The sequence below is a fragment of the Triturus cristatus genome, chromosome 1_2 (genome assembly GCF_964204655.1).
Source record: "Triturus cristatus chromosome 1_2, aTriCri1.1, whole genome shotgun sequence".
Classification (NCBI taxonomy): domain Eukaryota; kingdom Metazoa; phylum Chordata; class Amphibia; order Caudata; family Salamandridae; genus Triturus; species Triturus cristatus.
The window spans coordinates 754,901,209-754,926,461 of record NC_140580.1 but is presented as its reverse complement, the minus strand read 5'-3'; the positions used below and the strand labels follow the sequence as shown (position 1 = coordinate 754,926,461).

At 43.9% G+C, this 25,253-nt stretch overlaps 1 protein-coding gene across 4 annotated transcripts in view; it reads left to right on the top strand.

The window, feature by feature from the left end:
* Positions 1 to 23,507, top strand: part of LOC146867949 (uncharacterized) — a 507,623-nt gene extending 484,116 nt beyond the window's left edge. For all 4 annotated transcript variants that reach the window (XR_014962395.1, XR_014962390.1, XM_085608692.1 and 1 more), the window contains 3 exons: positions 22,554 to 22,623; positions 22,915 to 23,049; positions 23,136 to 23,507. Coding sequence is in view for 2 of the 4 variants with exons in the window: in XM_085608692.1 (XP_085464818.1) it covers positions 22,554 to 22,623; positions 22,915 to 23,049; positions 23,136 to 23,252 (322 nt within the window). In the remaining 2 variants the exon portion in view is untranslated. The remainder of the gene's footprint in view (positions 1 to 22,553; positions 22,624 to 22,914; positions 23,050 to 23,135) is intronic.
* The last annotated feature ends 1,746 nt before the right edge of the window (positions 23,508 to 25,253 follow it).

Sequence of the window (25,253 nt, the reverse complement as noted above, 5' to 3'; positions counted from 1 at the left end):
ATGTTAACTGTCTGATGCAGTTAGATCTGGGCTGAGCTACCTGTAACATCTGCTCCTAGTGGGGTCTGCCTTACATATTTGTACCTGTGCCTACCTTCTGAATAAAGCATCCAAATAAACCACAAGGCATCCGCGAGTTGCTGCGCTAATTACCTACCAACCTAAATCACCACACTAGTTTTCCACTGGAAAGGTGTCCTTTTCTCAGCTCAGATAGTTGTTAGCACTGTTTTGGCCCATTTTGCATCAAAGGGGAATGTAACTTGGGTGGATCAGCACAAGTTCTCATAGATTTTGATGCATAGCTTGATCTCTAAAATAGCCAGACTCGTACTCGAGGATACCGGCGTGAGGGGACAAGTGAGAGGACGATATTTGGCGTTTACTTTGCGTGGAGGACACGACATACCGGATATAGCACGCAGAAACTTTTCACCCCCAGAGAGAAATTCCTTAACCCACGCCGGAGAAGCATTGTGGGTCGAAAATATCACCACACGTTAACAGTGCACAATATAGCAAATTAAGCCTTGAAAAAGTTGCATGTACATTTAACAAGTGGCGATGAAACACGTGTTGGCTTTGGGCTTTCGACCAGTCACATGATTGACTTAACAAGAGGAAACATCATATGAATTAAAGACTGAAGATTCTAAAGAAACCTGCTGTGTACTGTGCATTCATGCTTTTTGTATTTACGTTGTTATAATCTGTCAATTACTTAATGAATCTTGATCATTTACGTGTGCTAGGGATAGGTTGAAATTTTGTGTTGCAGCTCAGGCTACAGTTTAGGAGAGGTGGGTGGTTCTCGCCTCCTTTTAGCCCCGTCTAATACGTTGTTTTCAAAATAATTTTAGTGAATATTTCTAGTTGCGCCTTCCCTATGCCAGATACCACCACTCTCTTGTGTATTACAGACTGGGCTTTGCTTAAAAAATAACTCCCCCTTGAAGCAAGTGCTAACAAGGACAACGGTTGTCATTTCTCCAAACATTCCACCACATTGCATGTGTGCTAGGCTGTACATGCAATGTGTAGAATCTTTATGAATTTGTCTAGGCATAGGGCTTTGTACTGGAAAGGTTTGCTTCAAGTACACATCCTATGCCAGACAGCATGCTCACACCTCTGCACCACGGTGAAAAGTTTGTGCGTGATGCTAGGCAGCGTGCTTGTGTGCTAGCGCATGAGTTAAAAATGCAGCTCTGCACTGCTTTCTCCCTCTTGTGTAGCACACACAACCAGACAATGTATCATAATCATTTTCATATTGCAAATCTTTTATCCCCACTGTTCGTTCGAGTGGGACCCTAACATTAATATCCTCCCCTACTGCAGTAACATGTGAGATTCCATGTAACAAATACCTGCCTGCAGGCACTAGCACTCTGTAATACCAACCCACCATCAATAGTAGGGGTGTGCGAAATTGGTGTTAATTTGATTTTGTGGGATTATGAAAAATTACGGCAAAATTATACAAAATGTAGCATAATTAATGAGGTGCAAATCTGTCCTTTTGTGATACATTTCAAGGCAAAGTGCGTCCTCGCGTCAATTTTTGGCATGAGAACGCATTTAAATAAAACCACAGTGAACAACAGCCTCTTGATCTCTGTTGTTCCTGTGCAGTAGCCACAATTATATACAGAGAACTTCTGGTTTGTAGTACTTTTTTACTGCAAATAGCTCTTAATTACGCAAATTGGCGTAATGACATAAGTTTGGGAATTTCACATAACAAGTGTAATTCAAAGTTCCCAACATTAAGTAAATTAGGCCCAGACCTACTTAACAGCTTGTTGCCTATAACATATTCTTCTATCAATATGTGTATCAGGTTTACTGGCTTAGTCATAACTTTTCATAATAAACCTATCAAACCTATGGAATCTGATATAACCTTTCTCAGGGAACCAATAAGTATGCATGAGGTGGCAAACATCAGGCATACAGTTATAAATTACAAATATACACAAAATAACAGTTGGTTAAAAAAAAGATACAACACTTTTCAAAAGAATTTTGACAGTGAACATCTTTTACCTCCAGAGTTTGTCAAAGGGGTGATTAATATGAAAACCCTTGCCTGCTAGGGTCATCTTTGAGATCTCATAAAACAAAATACTGGTCTACTGCCTGTGACAAAGTGTAAGAACAATTCACAGTTAAAAACGGATTGGCTTTTATAATAAATAAGCTAGGCCTACTGTGTTTGTCATGACCTTCCATAATGGTCCTAAGGCTCAATCATCATTTTTGCCATTGAACCAATTGAACTTAGAGACTTAATCATTGGCTTGTTCCCATAACCAACACAAGCCTAATGTGTTAAGCTTTCCCACAAATCAGCTATCAGGCATACAGCCAAAAAAGTGTAAATATATGCAAAACTACAGTTGACAAAACAAAATACAACCTCACCTTTTAGGGCCAAACATGGATAATCAGAATACAAATCCATCTTGCCTACTATGGTAACCTACGAGGCTCCAGTGGCCATATTTCTGATCCTGACACACAACGCAGCGCAGCACCCAAAGTTGCTGCGCTGCGTGAGAGGGAGAGAGCAGGAGAGCGCCATATCTACAGTGATATGGCACTCTACTCCCCTCTCCCTAGCACTGGCACACAATCAGGCTGCTGAGCACCAGGCACACACCTTTGCACCATAGTGCAAGGGTGTCTGCATGAGTCTAACATAGATTTTGTACTGGAAGGGTATCCTTCCACTGCAAAATACTATGTCTAGACAAACTGTAAAACTTTTCCTACTTTGTATGTGTGCTATACAGTTCAGCACACAAGTTTTAACGCCTGCTTCAAAGTGGCATTATTTTTGGGCACAAAACCCTGTCTACTATTGTTAGTAGCTAGAGGTTTGCATCAAAAAGCACGGGTGCTAGCACAGGAACTCCCATGTACCACCCATGTAACGCTCCTCTGAGGCAGAATAACGCAAAGCAACGATTTGCTCTGCTTTGCTTTACCTTATGCAACTTTCTTGCGAAAAGAAGTTTGTGCTGGCAAGTAAATCCAACAAAAAACGTTCTGCTCATGTTAGCATCACTTTTGTGAGGCGAACCCAGCGCAAAAGGTTTGTAAATCTGATCCAAGGTAACAAAATACCTCTCCAAATGCTTTGATATAGAGTGATAATAGCATATCCTGAAGTACTTATTGCCTTTAATATATGCCTTTCACAATAAATACGTCAGTCCTACTGCCTTTATCAAAACTTTTCATATTTAACTGATCAAGCCTATAGCCTTGATCATTGGATTGCCACAATAATCAACACAGTTGTGCTGTACTGAGCACAGTGATTCATTTGTGAGAAAATAAGTACCGGGGCTCTCGTCAGGATGCTTCGTCCACCAGACTATTGCTCCTATTAGCGCCACCTATAACAGAACTAACCAAAACCCTACAAGTGGGAAGAGGATGTGGCATACGGGCCAGAGCTGCTGACTATGTAGCCGGGGATCCAGGTTCGAGTCTCATCAGAAGCACCTTTGGGTTGAGTTCACGCTAAAAGCGCTGGTGTTGGTGATTAAGTGCTGGTGCTGAGCCCCGGAAACCACCAGCTCAAAATAAGCACTGACTGAGCTTAAGCTTTCCAGCAAGGTAGAAAGTTCAGTATAACCGCTCTTTTTCAGTGGAAGCGCACAAATTCTGATCACTCAAAAGCTTTGTTCAAGGTAGTCAACATGTGGGGTGGGGCGGGGGGCAAAGACCCTCTCTCAGTAGTACTTCTAAAGGCTCTTTTTCTTTTGATCACATTAAGCTTGTTCCAGCTCAGGTGTCGAGCCTGATTTAAAAAAGCTGTGCCCGTTCTGTATGTCTGTCTCTCATTGTACTGCCCAATCACGCAGTCTGCATTAATTCAAACTTCGTCTATCCAGTGTCTGACTTACCCCTCGAGCCTGTCTAAATAAACGTAAACCTTTAACCCTTTTGGCCGGCGTTGCCTGGCTGACAATGTGATGACGTTGCACAGCAAAGGAAAATGTTTGGTTTCACCTCGCCTGGGTTAGGACTCATCTCAACACTTTTGATATATGTCCCCTCTACATTTCTGCTCCGAGGAGTGACTTCAAAGAGTGTTGTTGAAGGGAGGACTTCCGGCTTCCTTTGTCTCACACACCCTTTGAGGACAGGCCAGCTCCCACTCATCTTCCGGAAGGTACACAAGACTGATGTACTTCTATCACAAAAGGGAAGGAATCGGGAAGCAGACATTTCAGGCCGAGCTCCGCGAATCTCTCTCGTGTGTGGAGGAGGCGCGCGAGCAGCTATCTGGTATCACTCCTTGGTAACCACTTCGTTTCAATACACACTCTCACTGTTTCCACTACTATCTCTCAACTCTTCCATTGCTCCCTCAGAAGCTCGCTCATTCCCTGACTCCTAAGTTTTTTATGACCTCTTTTCAAATCATTCCATCGCTCACTTCTTTGTTTACAGAATCACTATCTTCTTTCATTGACATAGCACCAACTCGCTTCTTCTGCCACACTCTCTAGTTCACTACTTTTTTACCTTCTCATTCTATTATTATCTTCCTATCCTCTTGCTCACTCTTTCCATTGTGTTGTTTCTCATTCCTTCCATTGTACCCTCACTATATTATGTACCCAACACAAACTCACGCTTTCCATTGCCATCTAACAAAATCACTCCTTTGAAATTATCATCCTCACCTTTACCCACACAGAATTCCATAACTTTTTCACTCAGTCATTCCGATGTCAATTCACTCACTTCGTTACTCCCTCACTTGAAGCTTCCACTACACCTTAGTACTTCCATCACTCACTCACTCACTCACTCACTCACTCACTCACTCACTCACTCACTCACTCACTCACTCACTCACTCACTCACTCACTCACTTACACAATTTAATGTGGTAGTCGGTACTGTCTTTGGTCAGCACCTTGTCAAATATACTTTAATACAGTCTCAATTACTTTGAAAGAAAGAGGGAACAGTGGTCAGCGGGACCCCTGGGAAAATCTTCAATACAGAAGTGAGGGTAAGCACTACTGTAAAAGCCTCAGTAAGCAAGCAAATAACACTCACAGTATTACATTCATGTGAAAAGAATTTGGTTAAATTAAAGTATGAACAGGCACTGACAAAGGTAATAGGTCTGATTGTTTTTCTTAGAGGAAGGGTTTGATAATAGTTGGACGGCTTTGTGTGTATTGCCCACAGCTGCCATTAGGAAAAAAAATCCCATAATGAAGTAAGATCTTTGGCTACAACCATACAGAAGCTGAAAATATAATCACTTTGATGAAGAGAATGCATCAGCAGCGATAAACAGTAGCCTCAAAGAAGACTGTTATGGAAAGTAGTCAGAACATGAAGTGTGCATTATAAGTGGCAAATGTAAAAGGCATAGGCTGCAAAATATTGCATAATGTACACTTTTGACAACGAGCCAGTATTTTCGTTGCATCTCTTAAGAAAGCTTATGACTGTGAATGCCTATAAAATGTGTATAAAAAGCAGCAATACCAATAAAGTTATTGTGACAGCAATGCCTTTATGGCAGGCTATATACCCCGGGCCTGTAAATGACATGGTACCTGCGAGCCTGCAGCACTTATTGTGCCACCCACTGAAGTAGCACGTTAAAACATGTCTCAGGCCTGCCATTGCAGTCTGAATGCAGTTTTAAACTGCAACGTCAACTTGGCATTTAAACCCTGTGTCAAGCCTTAAACTCCCCTTTTATTACAGATAAGTCTCCCCTAAGGTAGGCCGTAGGTAGCCCTTAGGGCAGGGTGCTGTGTAATTAAAATGTTGAATATGTACTTTTAAGTTTTACATTTCCTGGTAATGAAAAACTCCTAGATTCGTTTTTCACTACTGTAAGGCCTACCCTTCCCTAAAGATTACAATGGGGATTCATTATTAAATTTAATAAGCTGTCATTCCTAATTGGGAGCAAGTGGATATGTCATGTTCGGTACCATGAAATGGTAATGAAAAACCCTTTTTAATGGTAAAGTCAGATTATTCATTTCAATTCTGAAAATCACACATTTAGAAAGTTGGCATTTTCCTGCCCTTAGCCCTGTCTGCTTACAGCCTGTCTTGGGTCACATGACTGGGTGTGGTTGAGAGTTAGACATCATGAATTCCTCCCAGGCAGTCACACAATAGAAGGATTAGGTGTACTTCAGTGGGCCATCTGCTGGCAGGATGGGGGGGTCAGAGCTGAGCACAGCCCCACTTACACCTGAATAGTTTGTGCTCTGCCTCCATACAATGGGCCTGACGACCCTGTATTGTCACTGCAGCCAGCTTGGAGTCAGGGCAGGAGAGCCCAGAAATTCCATGCACTTCAGAGAACCTTTCCAGAAGCTTCTTTTACCTGCCAGAAGAAGGGCACCAGCGTATAAAAATAGAAACTTCAGGCCCACTCTTCATTTCGCTACTTAACCTGTGGAAGGCCTCTCCGAGGACTTGCTGCAGCTGTGACCTGCGGTACCCTCTGCCAGGTAGCTGCTGGGCCTGAAAGGAGTACTTACTGACTAAAGCCTACCTTGAACCCTCATATGCCTGCACTGCTGAGCCCTGCATCTTCGTCTGCTCCCTGGACGATGAAAGTGACTCCAAGGTCCAGTTTGCTAGCATCCTGTTCAAAGCCATAGAGACATAAAAGTCTCCCACCATCTTGAACCCGCACCTGGACCCAGCCTGAGTGAGTACTGAATCCCCCAAGAGGAGTCCCACCAGACCTGGACCCTTGGTTGCGGTGTTAAAGGTACCCAGATGGCCAAAAAACAAAACGGAGGACTTAAAGCAATTTTTTGTCACAAAAGTGCTCTGAGAACCAGGAGAAGACCGCAACCAGCCTGCTCATTTATCCGCCCGAGGTGCATCGCCGGTCGGATTGACTTTGCGGCTTCCTCCGCTAAGCTCTTCTCCGCAGCAGCAAATCCTTTTCTGCGGTCTTTCGTCAAAGGAGTATCCTACTTTGTGGAACTGTCTGCCGCTACAGCCCTCTGCCTTGTCCCGCTGGAGATTTTTAACTTCCATTTTGGCAACTAAGTCCGAACATGGAAATCTTCCTTGTGACTTCGACCCAAGGCCATTAGACGATGAAGCTCCCTCCTCGGACACCTCCTGCAGCCTTACCCCGCTGAACTTTATGTTCCCAGACACTTTTTCTCAGAATTTCTTCTATGTTTAAAGGTAAGCGCTGTCCAGGCTGAATCCAGTTTTTGTATCTAAACTGTGCTCCATTGCGATCGTCCTCAACTTTTGACTTTGACCCGGTCTGGTGCAACTAGATGTCCGCGGTTGGCACTTTGATCTATTAGGCACTAGTTTTCACTAAAAACCTTAAAAACGCATTCCTTTGGTTCTACTGATTGGAATTTTGTCGTTTTGGTGTTAATAATTTTATTACAATTTACTCATTTTTTCTAAATTGGTTTGGGATTGTTCTTGTGTTGTGTTTTCACTTTATTACTGTTTGTGTGCTGCATAAATGCCTTACATATTGCCTCTAAGTAAAGCATGACTACTTTTTGTGCCAAGCAAACCAGGTTAAGCACAGGTTAATTTAGTTACTTTTAGTGGTTCACCCTGAAAGAGAATGTGGCTCTCTCTTGACCAAAGCTCACATCCCAGTTAACCAACAACCCCATTTCTCACATGTGTATTCACTACTACTGAGTCCAGAATCAGTTCAGAGGTCTTGACCCTATTTGATAGTTTTCTGTGGTCATCTTTTAACAAATTAAGCTCTGTAAAGATAGTTCCTAGTTGCTGTGCAATGGCTGATCTGGACTCCCGTATTTCTTGTAATATCATGTCCAATTTTTCTGTTGGGGGGGTTGGAGCTTCGTCTTCGCCCGGTATGGAATGCATAGAGGAGGCCTCAGAGGGTGAGGATCGGGACCGGGCTCCCACCAAGGACGCCACAGCCCTTGCTTTCATGTGCCCCATTGTTAGTGATGAGCTAATCTGAGAGGAGTGTGAAGAATGGACAGTACAGTCCAGCTGGCAGATCCACTCCCCTATGATACAATGATTTGCAGTGCTATTTGGACTGAGCCACTCTATCATGAGTATTCCAGGCCCTTACGGAGGCAGCGCGCCTCAGGGCGGTTGTTAATGCACATAATATTCACTGGTATCCACTCCTGGTCCGAAGAGAACCGTCAGGGTCTTCTCGCGGGCCTGGTCTTCTTCAGTGTTCCATTGTGGACCCTACTGTTGGGACCAGCCTCCATAAACCTCTCCCTTTCATCGCCTTGATCTTGGCAGGCCCCTTGGCTTCCCCCTCAATTCATACCTCTGTAATTTTGTTTGGGGTGACTTAGTGATAGCACGTTCGGTGCTGTTGGTAGGGTTGCGCCCGGTAACACCTGGTGGGTCACAGGTTACTCATTTACTCCAGGTGGCCCAGTGAATCCACAAAGGTCGACATGCTCACAATATAGGCAGGAGTTCCATCAGCCACAGGTATCAGTCACAGGCTCCTAGATGCGCCCATGCCTCTTGGTTAAGGGCCCCAGCCCTGCGGTCGATCTACCCCCCGATTGGGGCAGGAACCACTATTTTGGTGCAGGGTCGGAGAAGCAAGGAAAACCAGACACTGCCTCGGCCGGCTGCGGATGCAGTCGCAGCAGGTGCTGCCTTACCCCTTATCTGTGCCACCGGGTCCCCAGCGGGAGAGGCGGTCAGTGCCGGACACGGACTCATCAGTCAGTAGGATTTCCCCTCGAGCCAGGTAACGGCAGTAGGGCCAATCCGCCCTCCGATCTGCCTGCAGGACCTGTTCCTATCGATTGAGTGGGGGGGAGAGAAAGAGCAAGGTGAGGACATCTCCGTCCCCGACAGCGACTATTTAGGCCCCAGCAGGAGCCAGTAGGGCCGCCGCTGCAGGCCCCTCCTCCTCCCGGCCACCGCCGATCACATCAGTAATTTGGACCTGGTGGATCAATAAGGACTCACTGTGGGAGTCTGCTTCTTCGGCGCAGGTATCTTAGCTCCGCTCATCGGGCCTCCCTCCTAGGCAGCTCCTGGGGCACTCTGGTGGACGCTGCTCTTGCGAGGTGATGCCAGTCATGGTGTGGGCCAAAAATCGAGCTTGCGACATTGCAGGCCCCAGTGGGGCATGTAGCGCTCTGTGTCCCCGGCCACTTTGTCGTCGGTTCCTCTCAACTGCAGTAGTAGGGCCGATCCCCCCTCCTATCTGCCCGCATGATCTGTTCATAATTGTTTGGGGGGGAAGGAGGGGAAGCAAGGAAGTACAGCTCCGACCACAACAGAGTTTATTTGGGCCCCAGCGAGAGCCGGTCGGGACGCTGCTGCGGGCCTCTCCCAGTCACTGCCGCACACGTCACAAGTTGGACCACGATGAGTCAGCAGGGGTTCACCGTGGGGCACCGCGGTCCTCGGCGCAGGTACCACAGCTCCGCTCATCCGAGCCGCCCTCCTAGGCAGGTCCCGGGGCGCTCCGGTGGTCGCTGCCCTTGCCAGGTGGTGCCGGCTGCGGCATAGGCCGAAAACGGAGCCCGTAGCATTGTAGGCCTCAGTGATACATGTGGGCCTGCAATCCGTCAGGAGGGCTCTGTGCTCATGGCTGCTTCATTGTCAGTTACGCACAGCTTCGCAGTGTCCTCACCAATTAGGTGACATTTTGGCACCCATTAACGCTAACGGGATCGTTGGCATGTAGGGATGTCCTGCAGATTCTCGTCCCGGGCCCGGAGCTCGTCGCTTATGTCAAGGCCATCTTGGGCTGCTAGCCACGCCCCCCCTCGTTATCCTACACTTATAATGTAAATAACGAGAATATATAAAAAAATATCGTTATACACTAATGCCTAACACAAAAATATCGTTTGTCGGACGACACCTGCCTGCGGCGATGGCGGTCGGACCACCATCGTAATGAGGACCTATATTTTGAATTGTAACTGTTTCACATTTAAACTTTATTACTGTTTTAGTACTGCATAAATACTTTACACATTGCCTCTAAGGTAAGCCTGTCTGCTCTGTCCATCGCTACCAACGGGTTGAGCTCAGGTTTATTCAGTGACTTTAGTGGTTCACCCTGACAAGGATTGCGAATATTACTTGAATTGGGTACTTACCCCCTCAAAAAATAATCTAATTTCTTCCAATCTTCTTGGTATTTGGCTTTCCAGGGTGCACAAAGGAGGAAGAATATCTAACACATAAGAACATTTTGTAGATGTACTAGAATTCCCTCAGGTACCTCCAAATATGATTCAGTGAGTCCTGAAGAACTTTTGAGAAATCAGAAGGGCAAGGTTTAGGTTTCTACAGAATACAGTGTTCTAGGGCAGAAGAAAGGGTAGGTTTTTATACGGAACTTGGCTTCAATGGACTAGTTAACTAAACCATGATTTGACCAGGTTAACTGCCAGGAGCAGATAAGCAGGAGTTCAGTAATTGCAAAAAACTGGTTGAGGCCATGTCTTTGTGTGTAAGTTGGGACATTGACAACCCGGGAGAAGCCAAACATGTCCTTTTCTTCAATGATGTTTCACTGCACATATTGAAATGATCATCTATCAGCATTATCAAAAAAATGGAAGTTTGTGCCAGCCTTGACTGTTATGGCACCCTTCACTGGCACTCAATTTTTAATAACAGCACTCATAGCGATGGTGAAATGGGAGCGAGTGAAAGTAAAGAATTCAGCCTCACTGCCAACAAATGAACACCACATTGGGGAACTTAGCCTCTGCAATGCGTTGCCTCACCCCCCTCTTCCCTGCATCTTCCCATCATTTTCCTCTGTTCCATGTTCTCTCCTCTTGTTTCTTCTTCTGCATCACCTTGTCTCTCCTCTTTCTTCTGTTATACTCAACTCGCATTTACGATGGAAAAAGTGCTTTGTCTACAGACCAGTGGGTAAAGAGAAAGGAGTAACATCTAAGTTGCTATTTTGTCCACTCCTTCTTTCTGTGTAGCCTGGATAGGGTGTTCATGCCTTTGGAGTGGGAGTCCCACGCAGGTGGGAGGGATACTGGAGGAGCCATAGCGGGTGCTCCCCTAAAAGTGCCTATAGGCTAGCTGCGGTTCAGGTGGGGGCAACATATGACACTCATATTGTTGCCTGCAGTACTATCCATGCAATGCTTTGCCCAGTACTGGATAGCCATAGACCATGCCTCGCCTTATCTTGCTACTTACCATGTCTTGGATACTAATTACTGCAGAACACACAACTAACCCTTAATGTGGATACAAGTCTTAGGAGGTTGGGTAGTCCCAGGTCACTCCACTTGCTTCAATTACCCCCTGCAGCCTGCACAATATTTTCTGAGTATTCCATCCACTCTGTGGGCTATACTGTTTCATTGTTTCCTTCACCCCAAACTGCATCATCTGCCAGCCATTTTTCAAGCGCCATTGTGTGGAGACAGTTATGACTTCTTTCACTCTGTCCTAGCTTAAGCGGCCAGCACCTGCTCCATATACCATCAGTGCAAAGAACTATTTCACAGAAATACACCATGCACGAATGTTGCTCCTACTCCTTCACCCCACTTACTGTGTTAACATTTTTTTAAATCAATTTATCTGTGAGAGGGTTTCTGGTCTTATTCTAGTAGACATGCAGGGAAAAATACATGGCCTGTGCCATCCACCTTTGTGCTCTGCATCTGCTTTTTATCTTCTTAAATGGCGGCCATCAACAAGACTAACCATTACAGAAGACAGAAACAAAGCACTTGTCAGGTCTGCATGGCCATCTGGCAGACGTCTCTACATCGGAAATATATCCAGGGAGTTGTCAAAATTGACAGTGGTAGGGTTGCCACTCGAATAACAAGCAAAATTCAGCTCTGGCGTCCTGAAAGTGACATGTACCTTTGTAGTACCCTTTTTCATGATAAAAGTGGGTGTGTAAACAAATACACATATATATATACACACACACACACATGCACACACACACACGCACACATTCATTAATGTACTTACTAAAACGATATATGTCTAATCTATAGATAGCAAGTTAGAATATTCATAAAAGATCTTGGATGGGAAGAAGGTGGACAAGGTTGAGGGGGTGGGGAAGGTGTAATATGTTTGATATGTTCTCATGGAATACTGTGTCAACAGACCAATAGAACTTTGTGGCTAGATGAGCAGGGATGTGGCAGTGCTTTTACCATTTTATATGACTGGAATATTTCCCTAACATTATCAAAGAAATTACCTGCAGCAAGCACCAATTCCTGCAGTTGCAAAAACTCAGAGTCCACCCAAGACAGCAAGTCTTAAAGAGCTCAAAGTTGCTCGATTTATAACTTTGGGACTTTTGTTTCTATCAAATTCACAAATAGGGCGAATTTTATTTTGGGGTTGGGCCTATTTTCTGTCCTAGTCTGGCGGTGCATTCTCTTGAGGTAGTGGGATGACTAGAGTTTCAAATGTTGCTCTTGCGTGAGTTGGTGCTGTTTCTGATAGTCTGTCTTGGTAGAAGTAAAGCGCCTAATGTGGGGTCAGGTGCGATGCTGTCCTCAAGGATAGGTGAGGAAATGTGTCCCTAAAGACAAGATTCAAACAGCAATTCCATAGCAATCAGTCAAATAAATGAATGCTTATTTAAAAAGGCTTGATTGACATTAGTAATTTAGGAACCATTAAGGTTTGTTAAATATTAAAGTGCAGTACAGAAGGCAAAAATATATCAACGTTAATCAAGATGCTTAATAATTCAGTCACAATCATAAAGATCAAAACTCGTTTGCCTTAGGTCTTAAGCCATTAATTGTATGAATGCCGACAGCCTTCAATGAAAGAGATTCAGTATTAGCAAACACTGAGAAATAGCTTAAGTCCAGAATATGCAGCAAATCAACACAAAATCGGGCAGAACCCCTAGAGACTTATGGAAAAATACCAAAGAACTTGTCGCTCACCCTCAAAAGGTTTGCCGAGAACCTCATCATAGAAAGCAATGGAAATTGCACAGACAGCATAGGGTGAGTATATGTATCAATACTAGGGTGGGCGTAACTTGTGTAATTTCGGGTAGCGTAATTACACAAAAAAACAAAACAATTACGCAAAATGTCGCATAATTAATTATACGAACTGCATCTTACACTGAAAATATTATCCAAATAATCTGTTGGGGTAAAAATTCAGCTCGAAAATTTTATTTAAAATTGATTTCCATTTTCTTGCTTTTAAAATACTTCTATTTGCATTCGGATTTGCAACTTCTGCTTTAAAAATTACCCAAAAAGTTTGCTGCGGTAAAAAGACCTACCTGAAATGTTTGTTGATGAACCACATCAAAGAAACTGCCACTCACATTCAAAACACTGCCATTCACATTCAAACCATAGGTTTTGCATTAAAAAATAACCCGAATGGTCCACATGGGTAAAAAATCTACCTGAAATGCCGCTCAGGTTCAAAACTTACCCTTACAGTATATCTTGCATTAAAATTTCTCTCCGAAAATTTACAATGTGGAGTAATGGCATAATCTTGGAAATTTCACATAGATTTTGTTACACAAAATTACGCCAATTACTCTGCCTTAATTTACATGTCTCCCAGGCCTAATGAGTACATCATCAAATCATGGTACAGCGTTATAAACTGTTATCCCACCACCCCCCGACACTAAACCCTCTAAATCATTCATAAGATCTATCCTCAGACCTAATGTCATGGGGCTTGTTAGCAGAAATCTAGTTACATAAACAATACAAGTAGGCCTACAGTGAACAGACTAAAGAGAGACCTTGGAAAGCAACAATTTAACCGAATAGTTTCCTCCCATGCTCCCCAAGAACACTGTGCCAACACTAAGCATCAGTGCCCATTTTACCGCATGCATGCCATGTCAAGGAGAAAGGAAAGCATGATCAAAACAGGGCTGCTTCTACAGTCGAGGCCTGTTTGAGGCATAGTGCGGCCTATATCAAGGAAACACAGTTCTGCACTTCACAGCATTTTCATTTTAATTGCAAAATGTTCATATTACTAATCAAATATAATGTAAAGCGAAAATAACACCAACACATGCAAGTGTGATCCCTTTGCCCACAGTGGTACCTTCCATGCAATGCTTGCTGTCCTTTGGGCATCTCTCGTTCTGATCTGGGCGCTGGTGTCCTGCTGCTCACTGTGTTACCCGATTTGATGCTGAGAAACTGCAGACCCCCACAAATGCCCAAAGCTAGCATGTGAGACTGAGAGTCATAGCAGCTGAGCTCCCTGTCTCAGAGCATCCAGCAGCTAAGTATCACCAGAGGCCCTGGAAGTGGAGAAGAACCTTACATTATCTACAGTCTGCCAGCCACCTCATTGGTCCCCAGCTTCACTTTTACCTTCTTAACAATATTGAACCCTGATTGGCCAGACGTAATGGGCCTGCTTCACAAAGCTAAGCTTACACATTTATGTAAGTTTACTCTTTTTCAGTATTCACAAAACTGCAATGTAAAGTAAGTTTCTTACTGCGAATACTCTGCAGTTGGGGACGAGAATAAAAAGATGTGACAGGTCTATATTTATATGTGTGGCGTTCTCCGTCCCGACTGCGGAGTCTCTGTACCCGTAAACGCAGTGCTTTAAATGGGCCGGTACTGAGCGCCTGCACTTTTTTATTTTGAGAGGAAGAGTAAGGCACTTCTCGAGAGAAGTGTAATGCTTTTAATTGGAGAGTACCGGCACTTCTCTGAAACAAGCAAGTACTCTGCTACAGAGTAACTGCACTTCTATTTTTTCATTTCAAGCACTGCGTAAACCTTCTAATAAATTGCAGTTTTGTGAGAACTGAAAAATAGTAAACTTACAAAAACGTGTAAGTTTATCTTTGCTATTCAGTCTCTTAAAGTTTGCTGCTTTTGCCTTCACTACTCCTGCTGAGACTTTCCTCTATGCAGTCACCAGTTTTTCCATTACTTTAATTTATTACTTGGCCCATCTTTGTACTTTCCCGTGTTCAACTACCCGCTTTTCAAGTGTAATTTTTTTAATTGAACCTTGTATTCCAGATGTGGACCGATAAGGGCCCTGAACGGTGTCACAATATATTTTTTATCTATACTTTAATTTCTCATCTATGCATGGGCAGCAGACACCAATCTTAATAAATAGAATCAATGCTGTGGGCACTTATATTTAGTTGTCTTTGGGAATGCTCTTCGTTTGTTTTAGCTTGAAACATCGCCTATGGCCCTACTTTTGTTTATCTGTTGCTGGTGCGTCATTGTGGCCTAAACACAGCACCGTGCAGTCGTACACATCTAGCAAGCCGCCTCTTTATAATTGTGCTTTGTGTTGTGACATGGAGACTCACTAGCTCCAATGTACACAGTCCTATTGTGATACTGTTCACCATTCACACACAAGGGGCATAAGGATGTGCAGCCTGATTGGCCACGTGATTGTTTGCACGTGTGCGCAGCAGATTGACCGCGTGACCCTGTATCTCCTGCCGCCCTGCAGAATTATGCGGCAGCATTCTTTGCTGTAAAATGGCGCGGCCCCAGACTTGTTGGCTGCTAGACACCAGCGCCGGATGAGTGGTGGATTGACCCCTGGGGTGCAGTGCTCTTCCTTCACCCCGTCTTCCCGTCTCCCTGGCGGGGATATCGCTCACCTCCACCTCTTTCATCGAGGTGACAGCGCGTGTCAAAGGCCGTTGGACGCCGCCATTGTCCAGCAGCACTCCGGTTGTTTATGTAACATCCGTCACTGGTGCGTGGGAGCTGCAGGAACCTCAATGCGCTTTGAGTGAACGCTGGACATATTGTGAAGGATTGCACATAGTCATAGCCACGTGGACGAGCCTATATGCGAGAGTTTCTGAGAGCCCAGTCTGGCGCAGGAATAGCTGAACACATGTGGGGCCCTGATTACAAATAATTCAGGACGGAGCCATGAGTGTGGAGTTTATGGTAAATCCCAGATGCAATGATGTCTCCACCCCTGGATTCAATTTTGACAGAGAAAACTGGATGAAATATAATGATGGGGTGTGCGGGGAGGGACAACACAAGGACATGCAAAATGTGTTGGGAAGGTATAAAAATCTGCCAAATGTTGCTTGATAGAAATGGAAAAGGGTTTGGGCCTGCAGCCAAGTATCCTGGACATTTGCAATCCCTGCAACAGAGTCTCAATTATAAGTGGTGTGATCAAGCCAGTGGTACTTTAATGGGGGGAAAAGACCAGCAGTTCACAGGGATATGCTGATTTTGGTGTGGTGAGCATAGAATCCATGGTTTTCCCGATATTGAGAAAAAAACTCGAAATAAGTGCTATTTATCACATCTGATAAATTCCGGTCCTCTGGGCGTCATATTCTATCATTTGCGATAAGCGCCAACTACCCGTTTGGGGAACACCCAATCAGGGTGTCATTACCTCACCCGATTCTGAACCCGCTTTATCAGGTTTTCTCTTGTGTGATAATTATTCAATAGCCCCCTGATGTGCTACTAATGAGGAATCTGACTGGTGGCTCGAAGGGCTGAGAAATAGGGCATAGTGAATCACACGTTTACCTTTGGTTTCTGAAAAGAACACCTTTTTGGGACTCCGTCAGTCACATGTTTATGTGATGCCTCTGAAAGTGTGCTATGGCTGGGATGAAGCCAGTCACAATTCAGAGTCGTACCTGCAGTAGGTTCGTAGGCCTGGAGCACAGACAGTCATATTTAAGAGGCTGTGTCCAATGATAGGCTGGCAAGGATGTGAAAAAGTTAATAAAAGTAAGGCTGGCCCCTGGCTTGCCCACTCGTGAAAATGTGTCAATACATTGGGGCTCCTTACGATGGCGGTTCTGACCTCAGTATTTGGATGCTACAGCCCATAGGGTGGTCGGAAACATCCATTTTACCTTGGCAGCTTGTTCGCAGGCAGAAAAGGCCAGCAGTAAAAGCTTCCATAGTAAAAGGGATGTTTGGAAGCATTCCTGCACCATGTGGCTGGCACCTCATTTTACAGGGATGTTTAGGGTGGCACCATAGGTGCCTCCCAGGCCATGTAGCAGTGGGCCAAGGGGGAAGAGGGCCCAGCTAGGGACCCCCAAAGTCACTTACCGACAGCCTTTCCATGTCGCAAAGGCCGACTTGGAAAGGTTGCCGAAAACCAACATTGTAATCCTGACGGCGGAGCCTAGGCTGTCTCCGCCGTCATTCATGGGATTGCAATTTCGCTCCTCTTCCAATGGGCTCTGTGAGCCTGTCAAGAGAGGAGCAGAATCCCCCGCTGGTTTCCCTCCGACCACCGTCATGGTAATACAGAGGTCTGAGGAAAACCCTCAATGTCGGGTGGAAAGCCTCCGACAGACTGTGGCTTTGCCCATCTTCGAAATCAGACCCATTGTGTTGGCCAAGAGCTCCTGAAAAATCCCCTGTAGCTCATGAACTCCTGGCCTCTGAGCATCATTAGCCAAAGGGTTTTGTTGGTTGTTGGTTTGTTCTCATTTTCTAACAGGCAATTTGACTGCATTTCTAGAGGATTAGATGCAGTATGTGACCATGGGTTTATCCTAACTGTCTCACGTGCCACATTTCTCTGTTTACATAATATGATCTGCTTGTAGGATACTGTCCACTGTACAAGATGGGCCATGTTTGAGTACTCACTCTTGGATGATACCTTTTGTTGCATTTTCTCTACTATATGATGTTTCAAATATAAATGCCAATAAAGATAGTTTAATAACGAAATAACAAGGAAGGCTGGTGTTAGATGCTTGAAAGGGTATTTCAGGGTCAATCTCAGGTGTGGCAGATACCTCTGCAAGTATTATAGTGCTTTCGGAAACACTACAAGTCGAGAAATATTAAATTTCTCTTTAGGCCATTCCTACACACTTCCCAGTTGCTATAGAATACTAGAAACCTCAAATTCCTGATTTGAGTATCCTTTTCATATTCTCTTGATAGTAGATGTTCTTTGCAGTTTGCAACTGTAAGTCAGCGAGACTCTGCTTGAATGTCATAACTGTTATATCATGTCACACTGATGAATAAGTATGTGAGGGTACTTACTAAGGACAACATATCTGCAAAATCATGGAGTGCTGTACGGCAAGGGAGTACAGAGTATGTGCTTCAACAGATAGCAAGGGGAAAAGAGGAATGTGAAAACATAGATTACAAAAACATCCTTTTCAAAAACAGACTCCAAAAAATGGACTAAGACAAATTTCCATTGTACGTAAATAGTACCTATAAAAAAATTCAATGTATATTTAATTCCTAAATCCAGCCAAACTCACTTATCACCAGTATTTAATAATTTGAGCACTATACATTGGGTAGTATAGTAATACCTGTTACTTTCAGAGCTTAGAAGTGGCACAGGTGCAGCATGAAGTGTTGTATACTAAACAACCTCTAATATATACCCCAGCCATACATTAAAAGGATATTGCAAGTCACCGAGGAGTTTCATAACCCTATAGAGGAATGTGTTGAAGGGCGAGTTCCTTTATAGGAGTCTGGAACTCCAGAGTTGTTTTTCCCAGAATCCCTTGCAAAAGTCAAATGTTGACAAAAAAACACATTTCCTCACATTTGTGTGAAGGAAAGTTTTAAAATCTGTGGGGAGCCAAAAACTACCATCCACCCAGCATTCCTCCAAGTCTTTTGATAAAAATGGTACCTCATTTGTGTGGGTAGGCTTTGTGTCATGACAGGAAAGGGCCCAAAACGCAACATGGATACATCACATTTTTCCACTCAAAACCAACCCGTTTTTTTGAAAGTGGCTAGCTGGGGATTTTGCGCCCTAACTCAGCTGGAGCCTCAGGAAACCTAGCAAAGCTGTCAATTTTTGAACCAGCAATCTTCCTTGATAACCCCAAATTTAAAGAAAATTTCAGTTTTGTATCCAACAACTGCTCCAGGCACTGGATGGTGCAGGGGATTGAAACTGCAGTAGAAGAGGTAGTACGTTTGACCAAGGAGATCCTTGACCTAAAAAAAGAAATCATCGAAGACAGGTCATTACTCAATGCGAAAGAAGCCTTAGAAAGACTAGAGAGGACCATCCAGGAGTTTGATATATACACACAGACAACTAAACTAGACAAAGTGGCCAGGGACATCAAATTCTATGACAAGAAGGTAACCTACCCATATCTCCAAGAGGGGTATTACGTAAGGGAACAACAGGGTATCTTTTCAAGTAGACGGAGGAGTGGTTTTAGGAGATATACCACCTTCTCGGGTTCATCACTGGGAAGCAGTTCCGATAGTGATATAGAACGTCCAGGTCCTAGTGGAGGGGCCTCTACGACTGGACCCAACTACTCAAATCAACAGACTTTTTTAGCAGAGGAACCATGGTGGGTTCAACGAGGGCGGGGACGCCCCTGGGGCAGACCCAGGGGAGCCAGAGGACAAATGTGGAACCAAGGGAGAGGCCAACCAAAGAAACAGACACACTTCCAACAAGAGTCACATGGGGAAATACAGACACGCCGACAACACTACAGATGGTAGTACATAAACCTGATAACCCCATAGTAAACCTATCTGATCATATTACTTACACCCGACGAACAAGGGATCCTTGAGAAGGGTCTTTCCTTTGTCCCAACTTGCATGCCTAACAACTTCAACCTGAAACTTGAGTTGCATCATTTTTACCGGAAAATTAGTCTAAAACAGTACTTCCTTAAGACTCCCTATAACCCGGTATTCTCAGGCAGTGGCCTTAGACCACCGTCTAAAGTTTAACCCCCCAGTACATCAAATACCACATAAACTGTTGGCGTATGAGCAAGTGGTCATGAGGGACATTGATAATATATTGTCTAAACGACAATATGTCAAATACAATGTAACCAAACAGGAACGCGAGGCTTTAGAATCCTTGGGAGGGAACGCCAACATAGTGATTAAACCCGCGGACAAGGGTGGTGCCATTGTGTTACAGAACACAGAGGATTACAGGAAAGAGATCCTCTCACAGCTAACTGTGGAAGGTAATTACTCCAAACTTAATAAAGACCCTACACATGATTTGAGTAAGACTATAAACGATGTGACCAGAGAGGCCTTGGGAGAAGGTTACTTGAACAAATTGGAGTATGAATATCTGAATAATAAATATCCCAGGCTACCCACAATCTACACCCTCCCCAAAATACATAAACGTATGCAAGACCCTCCTGGGAGACCGATAGTCTCCGGTTCTGGGTCTATCCTGGCACCTCTGTGTAAATACATTAATGTATTTCTTAAACCCTTAGCAGAGAATACCCCTACCTATTTAAGAGACACAATGCAGACTATACAACTAGTGGATGGCTATCTTTTTGACCCTAATACCCATTTACTTGCGACAATGGACATAACTGCCCTGTATACTAACATTCCTCAACATCTAGCACTCAGTTGTATGAAACTTGCACTTAACACTAGACCTGCGCCACATCCAGTTCCCACTGAATTTATCATTAAATTACTTGAAATTGCCATGACTGGAAACTATTTCATTTTTCAGGGACAATTCTTTGTACAAACCAAAGGCGTAGCGATGGGGGCCAGCTTTGCCCCAAACCTGGCTATTATATACATGAATGACTATGAACAACAGTACATTCTCAGTGAATTGAATCCATACAGGGCTGGTATAGAACTTTGGCACCGTTATATTGATGACGTGCTTATCATTTGGCGAGGAGGACAGGAAGAACTCCAAAAATTCCACCTTTGGCTTAATACATGTTCCATGGATATACAATTCACCATTGATTCCAACAGAGAAATTATCAACTTCCTTAACATTCTTATAAAAGCAGAATCTGGCATATTACACACCAGCCTATACAGGAAGAGCAGCGAAAGGAACACTCTCCTATGCAACTCTAGCCACCATCCTCGTAACCTTAGGGATAATTTACCTTTTGGACAATTCCTTAGGGTACGAAGGAATTGTTCCAAAAAGGAGGATTACTTTGATGAATCTGCGGGACTTGTAGCCCGCTTACTGGATCGTGGCTATCCCATTAGACTATTAAAGAAAGCACGCAAACGAGCATGGCACAATCATAGGGAATTCCTCCTAACCCCTAAATTGAAGACTAACACCAAGGATGAACGTCTGGTCTGTGTCACTACTTTTAGCACTAAGAGTAATGCCATCAAAAAGGCAATTAACCAACACTGGCACCTAGTATCGGATGAATTGGGGAACATACCAACTCCCCTACATGCCTTCAGGAAAGGTAAAAATATAAGAGATCATCTGGTCAGATCTCTATTACCCATCTCTCGGAGTACGGGCCAGACCACTTTATGGGGTTTTCCTGCGGTCACGGGACACCATAAATGTGGATCTTGTAAAGCTTGCCCCTTGACCAAAGAGATTAATGACTTTTCACACAATAATCAGACACATACATTGAAGGACTTTAGCAACTGTAACACCTCAGGAGTTATCTATGCGATCATCTGCCCATGTGATCTTATGTATGTGGGGCAGACGATTCAGAAAGTCAAATATAGAATTCTTCAACATTGCAGTCGGATACGCTGTAAGACACCTGGAGCACCCCTGGTAGATCACTTCACGAGCTTTGAACACACTGCAGAAAGCCTAAGGTCATTGAAAAGATCAAGCCCAATCCCAGGGGTGGTGATTTCAGCGTTGTATTAAATAAACGTGAATGCAGCTGGATATATGCTTAAAATACAATCAACAGAGGATTGAACGAATTCGAGGAAATCAATAGGCAGATTTCCATTATGAGCAATGTGTGACACATTGGGTCTGGCACTTTTGCCCTTCTCAAGTTGTTTCCTGTTACCACGTCACATGTGGACACGTTAATTTCTGTACCCCTTTAATCTCTTAATTATGCGGTGTCCTCATTTCACGACAGGACATGGCTAAGGTACCTACATCTAATGGAGCATTGGAATTGTCTGTATGTATGTCTTTTTGTATACAAATGTGACTTTGATGAGTGGTTAATCATGTCTGTAACTCTCCATCCTTAACTATCCACTGTATGGGTATATACAACATGATAATTGAACTTGGATTAGTCATTGATGCCGAGTTTTATCCATGTAACATATTGTCCATGGTATGAGATAGGACATGTGTTTTGCACATCTATTGAAGCCCTGTAATTGTCTGTTTTTATTGTATACAATTGTGTATTTTGATCTACTCTCTATCTTAATTATCCATTGCATGAATGTACACAAATAAGTGAAAATTCCTGTTTGCCCTGTAATTGTTTGTTTTTATTGTATATAATTGTGTCTTTTGATTTACGTTCTATCTTAATTATCCATTGTATGAATGTATACAAATAAGTGAAAATTCCTGCCTGACGTTTTATTTGCAAATGATTATGGATCACGGATCAGTCACACGATCCCTTACGAATGTTAGGTTGCACTCTTTGTTTTCATATATGATTGGTGTCTTTATTTGTAAACATGGAATAATAAACGTTGCCCCGGTGAGTCTTTCTACTCTGACAATCACCGACGCACCGTCACCACGTTGACAGCTGCCTCGTTGGTTTTTTATAGACCCGCGGTGAACGCGCACCCGCCACAAACCAGGAAACGCGACATTCACTGTGGAACAATACGACTGCAGGTAATCTCTTCACGAGGCCTTTCCTACACGTTAACTTTAATGGCTGGTTACATGGTAATCCCCGTATTTATGCTCCCTCAATTTGTTCTCTTGCAGTTCGGCGAACTTAGATTGCCCGCGAGACAAATAGATGGTCTCCGTTTTAATTTATTTTAGCACTGCGGAAATGACCGATCCAAATGGCCGCAGTTACCCTTTTTCAATCTACACCTTGTGCTTAATTTAATGTGCGCAATATTGAGGCGGAAGGTTAATAGGAATTCTTAACTCCGCTAATCTTATTCATTTTAGTTTGACAGTTTGAGAAATCACGTGAGACACACGTATGGTCTCCATGTGCCAATTGACATACCGCATATTGCCACACGAAGTGGAACTGACCCCTACACGTTACTATTAGGAACGGGACGCCTGGATATATACCAGGTAAGCCAACACCTTGCATGTTGGTGTTAGTCATGGGATTATCTAATTGAGCAACATCCTGATCACATCCTCCCTTTTGATTTTAGACTCCTTCAGGTTGCACCACCCTTCCTTGTCCTGATGAAGACCCGCACGGCCAAGGCCTCAAAATTCCTCTGTGCCAATTAGACGGGTCAAAACGTCGACGCCCCCCTCTTCTTTGAAAAGCCTGGGACACGCAACCCCCTCACGTGCTACATCAGGAATAAGATTCCGCTTGCAAATTATATAATTGTTCTTGTGATATCGCAAACATGACCAGGCTTGTTTGAACGGTGATTGACAACCGTTCCTTCTACAAAGTTCACGAATGTGTATCTTACTGTGTCTCATATCATTCCCTTCTCACTTACTCACTCTTTAGCACCCTTGCCCCATGCACGTTCCCTCTGGAGCAACCATGTGTTAATCATTATGAAATTGCGCAAATAAATGTATGGTGATTCAAAAATCGGATGTTGCTGCTGTTTTCATGTTGTAATAATGTATTGATTACTATGAGCTACTCTAAATAATTTCTAGCTCCACTTAGTAGAACGATATAATTCAAGAGGATTGTTACTTTCTGTGAATAATTGGTTTGGGACCATTGTCTTTTGTATTAAGTCTATACCCAGGTCCTTGACTTTTGGGTTACCCCATTTTTGTAATGGCCCAATTTTTAAAGGTAGACATCTAGTAAAGTCCAGGATGGGGTGACCTGCATGGCTCTCACTAGGTTGTTTTACCTAAAATCCCTTGCAAAGCTCAAGCTTTGACTAAAACACACATTTTCCTCACTTATCTGTGATAGAAAGTTCAGAAATCTGCATGGAGCCACACATTTTGTCCCACCCAGCATTCCCCTAAGTTTACCAATAAAAATGGTACCTCACTTGTGTGGGTAGGCCTAGTGTCTGTGACAGAAAACAGCCCAAAACGCAACATGGCTGCATCACATCTTTCCATTAAAAAATGGACCAGATTTTTGCAAAAGTAGGTAACGGTGTACTTTGAGTCCTAGCTCAGCTGGCACCGAGGGAAACATAGTAAACCAGCACATTTGTTAAAACTAGACACCTAGGGATATTCAGGATAGGGTTACCTGTGTGGATCCCATAAGGTTTTTTTTACATTAAATTCCCAACAACCCTCAAACGTTACCAGAAATCACACATTTTCCTTACATTTCTGTGATGGAAACTTCTGGAACCCACAGGAATCCACAAAATTCCTACTACCTAGCATTACCCCCCTTGTGCCGATAAAAACGCTGCACCACTTCTGAGGCTGGGCCTAGTGCCCATGACAGAAATCGATCAAACCAAGGTCAATGGGAGCCCTTGACTGGGGACTGCCATTGACCTAGATTTGATACGTTCCTAACGCTGGCAGTAGGTCCAACCACAAAACTGGCACATCGATTTTATAGGCACAAGTGGGGCAATGCTGGGTTGTAGGAATTTTGTGGATTTCTGAAGATTCCAGAAATTTCCATCACAGAAATTTAAGGAAAACGTGTGATTTCAGGCAAACTTTGAGGTTTGAAGGTCATTTTCCAAAACCCTAATTGGATTCACACAAGGAACACCACCCTTGAATCCCCCGGCTGTCCGCTTTTTAAAAATGTCTGTGGTTAGTAGGTTTCCATGGATGGTGACTGTTGGAAAACGAGGCAGCATCTGTGAGGCCTGCACAAATAACATGACTACATTTGTCCTTCACTGGGAACCAAACACCCAATTGTAGTGCCTGACTCTCAGAGGGTAGCGTTGCAGAGCAGTCTGAGGCTTACTCAAGGGAGGTGGTGTGGGCTAGTAATCGCCATTTGCAGGTGCACAAAAATAACACTCAATAATTGATTGTCCAGTCTGCACTTTGCTTTATAAAAGTAAGAGTACATTTATTAAACACACACACCACTCAATACTATGCACCAATTTACAAATATACATAAGCTGTTGGAATTACTTTGTGACATTGCATAACATATCCACCCCTCCCGCCCGGGACCCTAAAGATCCCGGCTAGGCCTGCACCACCCCTTCGCGAAACACAGGGTCCCTTCACTTAAGATAGGCCCCACCTGTGTTCAGGGTGGTACTACCTGGCAGAAGTCCACCTCCTGCCTCGAGCTAGGGGATCACCCCCATGCTCCTGGTCCTGGGGTTCAAGACCCACAGGGC